The sequence below is a fragment of the Carassius carassius genome, chromosome 7 (assembly GCF_963082965.1).
Source record: "Carassius carassius chromosome 7, fCarCar2.1, whole genome shotgun sequence".
In the NCBI taxonomy this organism is placed as follows: Eukaryota; Metazoa; Chordata; class Actinopteri; order Cypriniformes; family Cyprinidae; genus Carassius; species Carassius carassius.
Window position 1 is genome coordinate 37,428,756 of NC_081761.1, and position 3,809 is coordinate 37,432,564.

Below are 3,809 nucleotides of genomic sequence, written 5' to 3' on the forward strand. Positions count from 1 at the left end.
CATGAGCTTTCAAGTTTCTGTCATAGAGTGTACATTTTAAAGGAATAGTTTGAAAATGAAGTTTTGTTGTAAATGTACTCACTCGTAGTGGGTGTGACATTCAGCCAAGTATGGTGACCCATACTCAGAATCTGTGCTCTGCATTTAACCCATCCAAAGTGCACACACACACATAGCAGTGAACACACACACACCGTGAACACACACCTGGAGCAGTGGGCATCATTTATGCTGTGGCACCCAGGGAGCAGTTGTGGGTTCAGTGCCTTTCTCAAGGGCACCCCAGTCGTGGTATTGCCGGCCTGAGACTCGAACCCACAACCCCAGGGTTAGGAGTCAAACTCTCTAACCACTGGGTGCCTTCAGTCCAAACAGCTGATAAAAACATTACAATAATCCACAAGTAATCCACACCACTCCAGTCCATTAGTTAATGACTTGTTATGCCGTAATCTGTCTATCCATCAACTTTCTCCAGTGAAAAAGTCATCTCATGAATGAAGGAAAGAAGCCTGCACAGATCAAGCACCGAAATGAGCCAAAACAAATATGTGAGTGGATTTTGATCTGAGAGACAGCTGGAGATGGATTTTTTGTTGTGTTATTATGGATTATGGACTCATATTCTAGCTGGAAGCAAGTTACCACGTCTAAATAAATGTCTTTTTTTCTTACAAAGGCAGCTTTTCTCTTTTTCAAACATTCACTGATGTGAATGGAGTGGTATGGATTACTGTGATGTTTTTATCAGCTGTTTGTACTCTCATTTTGACGGCACCCATTCACTGCACCAGTATACCACAGCAGACGCCTCAGAAAATCAGACTGGATCAACAGCATCGGACTTTAAGAAACATTCTTTATTCTTTGGTATAAAAGGCACATTCAGGATGAAAGCAACAGAAAGGATTGATACATAAAAAAGTCAATGTTCACTCATCTCATTTCACTAAATATTACAACATCCATTTCTTGAGTTAGCACATTAAGCATCATGTAAACATTAGTTTGCCACACAAGCATTCGTTTGCTAGCTTTAAAATGGATTCATTTTAATTGGTAACTATTTCCCATACAAATCTCTTATGGCAACTGAAAGAAAAAAAACAAAGGTAAAACACTTCTGTGCGGTTCACATCAGGGGTAACAGATCCGACGGCTCTGTGTTAATACTGACATCGAAGACTACGAACAAGCTCAACAAGCAATAAATTAGTCGTCTGCAAGCAAACTATCAGATAAACACACGCCGATCTGATTCTGACCTTAATATGGGACGCTTAACAACAGCTTTACGTACAAAGCAAAAGTCTACGCTCACTTAAATCATGTTCAAAGTGAACTAATAAAGGAATGAAATGTTAAAAATCAAACAAATTTAACTGAAGCACAAAGGACCGGCCAGGACTCCTGACAAGCGTTAAACTAGACCCATCAGATCAGGTTAAAACTAAACTAAAAACTAAAACCGGTTGTAAACTTTTGACCTCAACTGTAACTAGCATCATTTCTACTATTCCTGCATCCAGTCAAGCATTTCATGGAAATCATCAGGGAGTATCTGAAGTAGATGGTGAAGTGTGGCATCTGATGAACACTTGTCCTCGATGACGTGAGTGTGCAGTTTGTCCGAGTGTTTCAGAGCTCGTCTCGGGCCGTGCTGTCCAGCGGAGACTGAAGCACGTCTGAGTTCTGTGCCCCGCTGCTGAGCTCCTCCTGCTCGCTGCTCTTGCGTGATCGCGCCCGGTCCCAGTCGGTGAGGACCGTCTCGTTGTCCCAGACGCTGGAGGTCTCCGTGTCACTGATGTAGCCCTCGTCGCCCGTGTAGTGCGTGGGGTAAACCAGCAGAGGCTCGGCCGAAAACGCTCGCAGATCCCGCCGCTCGAAGTGAGACATGTAGTCCTCGCTGCACAGACAGAGACCAAACCACTTTAGTTATGCTGCTTCAATAAAACAATGATTTTTCCTAATAACTTGCACAAAATATTATTAGTCATTTTATATTTAAAAATAACAATAAACTGTTAATATTAATAATAATCAAAATATAAAAAAATATTATATTTGTATTACCATAATTAAAAATGTATTCATTTTAAATAAATATGATTATTATTATCAATAATAATCATTTAATGTGATGACTATGACCATCAATAAAAATGCCAACTAAATTGAATTATATAAAATATTTATAATAATGTCAATGGATAGTTATTTATTATTATCATCATCATCACAAGTAATAAAAATAACAATAAATTTTTAACAATATATATTTTCTTATTTATTAGCATTGTTATGTTTATTATCACAAACTTATCAATAATTAATTATAAAAACTATGATTTTTTTTTTTAATATACATTCTTTTTCCACAATTTTGTTTTAGGTTTATTATGTGATTTTTGTGATGTTTAATTAGATTGTGTGTTATTTGATGGCTCATATGAGACTTTTGCACAATAGCAGATAATAAAATATTTTTGTATCTGATCGGAAGGATAAAACATTACACTGAATGAATGAACGAACAATAAATAGAAGCAGACAAAGCGAACACTAGGGATAATGATAGGGCTATATGTAGAGATAGCTCTTCTCTCACATGGGGTGTTTGTTGTACATGACGGGCAGAAACTCATCCACCGGCAGCATGTTTCGGAGCGGTTCGGCCCGCAGCAGCTTCTGAGCGCCGTGCAGGGAGATCATGTATCCCAGCGTCCAGTACGAGTAATCCGCCTCCACCAGGTTGTGTATTCTGGGCACAGATTTCTCCGGCCGGTCCACCTGCATCCGCTTGCGGCCGATGTATCTGAGACAGAGACAGAGACAGACAGCTGGAGTCAGGAGTCCAGCAGAGGACGCTCTACACACACACACACACACACACACACACTCCTTCACTCACATCAAATCCCAGTCCAGCCGCTGAGACTCGATCTCCTCCATCAGATTCTGCAGACGACGCTTAAAGAAAACCTCAAAGCGCAGGTCGTCCTCGATCAGCAGAGACGCCTTCAGCCCTCGATCCACAATCTAACACAGAACCAAGAGAGAAACACACACTGATGCACACAGACTGAGTAAAGACATTTCCATCAGTTAATATACCATAAAAAAAACACTATTTCATTTTATTTAAAATAAAATGTGTGTGTGCTTGGAAAAATTATATATGTGGGGTGGTGTTGGCGCAGTGGATAAGACACACGCCTTTGGTGTGAGAGACCCGGGTTCGAATCCACTGTGAGACACCAATGTGTCCCTGAGCAAGACACTTAACCTCTAGTTGCTCCATATATATATATATATATATATATATATCAAATTATTCCTTTTAACAATAGTAAAGCATTTAGTTAACACATTGCCATAAGATATTTAAAATATATATTTGAATATTTCCTTAAAAAAACAAAAACATTATTTATTAATAAAATATATTCAAATATTATAAAAAACACTATTGTTTATTTTTCTAAAGTCTACATTAAAACTTAATCAAACTTTTTGTGGAATTTTACACATTGTATTATTTTGTTTATAAATATTTTCTAAACAATTCATTATTTCTGTATAATCTGAATCAATTTACTCGATGGATATGTTCAGCTTCAAGCACTCTCTTCATTTGTATCAGTTTTGAATGTTTTGTAATCATTTATAACTCACTGTTTACTACAGAATAATTACTTTGAAAAATGTTTACTTAATTCTGAACCACTTAAGGCTACATAAAATAGTTTAAAATTAATTAAATAATATTTACATGGACATTTAACATTTTAAATAAAGAGTGTGGACAA

At 37.5% G+C, this 3,809-nt stretch overlaps 1 protein-coding gene across 1 annotated transcript in view; it reads right to left on the reverse strand.

Moving 5' to 3' along the window:
* Window positions 1–842: 842 nt before the first annotated feature.
* LOC132144282 (procollagen galactosyltransferase 1) overlaps window positions 843–3,809 on the reverse strand; it is a 15,360-nt gene continuing 12,393 nt past the window's right edge. The window contains exons 6-8 of the mRNA XM_059555062.1: window positions 2,912–3,039; window positions 2,609–2,815; window positions 843–1,906 (exon numbers count right to left, since the gene is read on the reverse strand). Coding sequence (XP_059411045.1) covers window positions 1,639–1,906; window positions 2,609–2,815; window positions 2,912–3,039 — 603 coding nt within the window. The 3' untranslated portion in view covers window positions 843–1,638. The remainder of the gene's footprint in view (window positions 1,907–2,608; window positions 2,816–2,911; window positions 3,040–3,809) is intronic.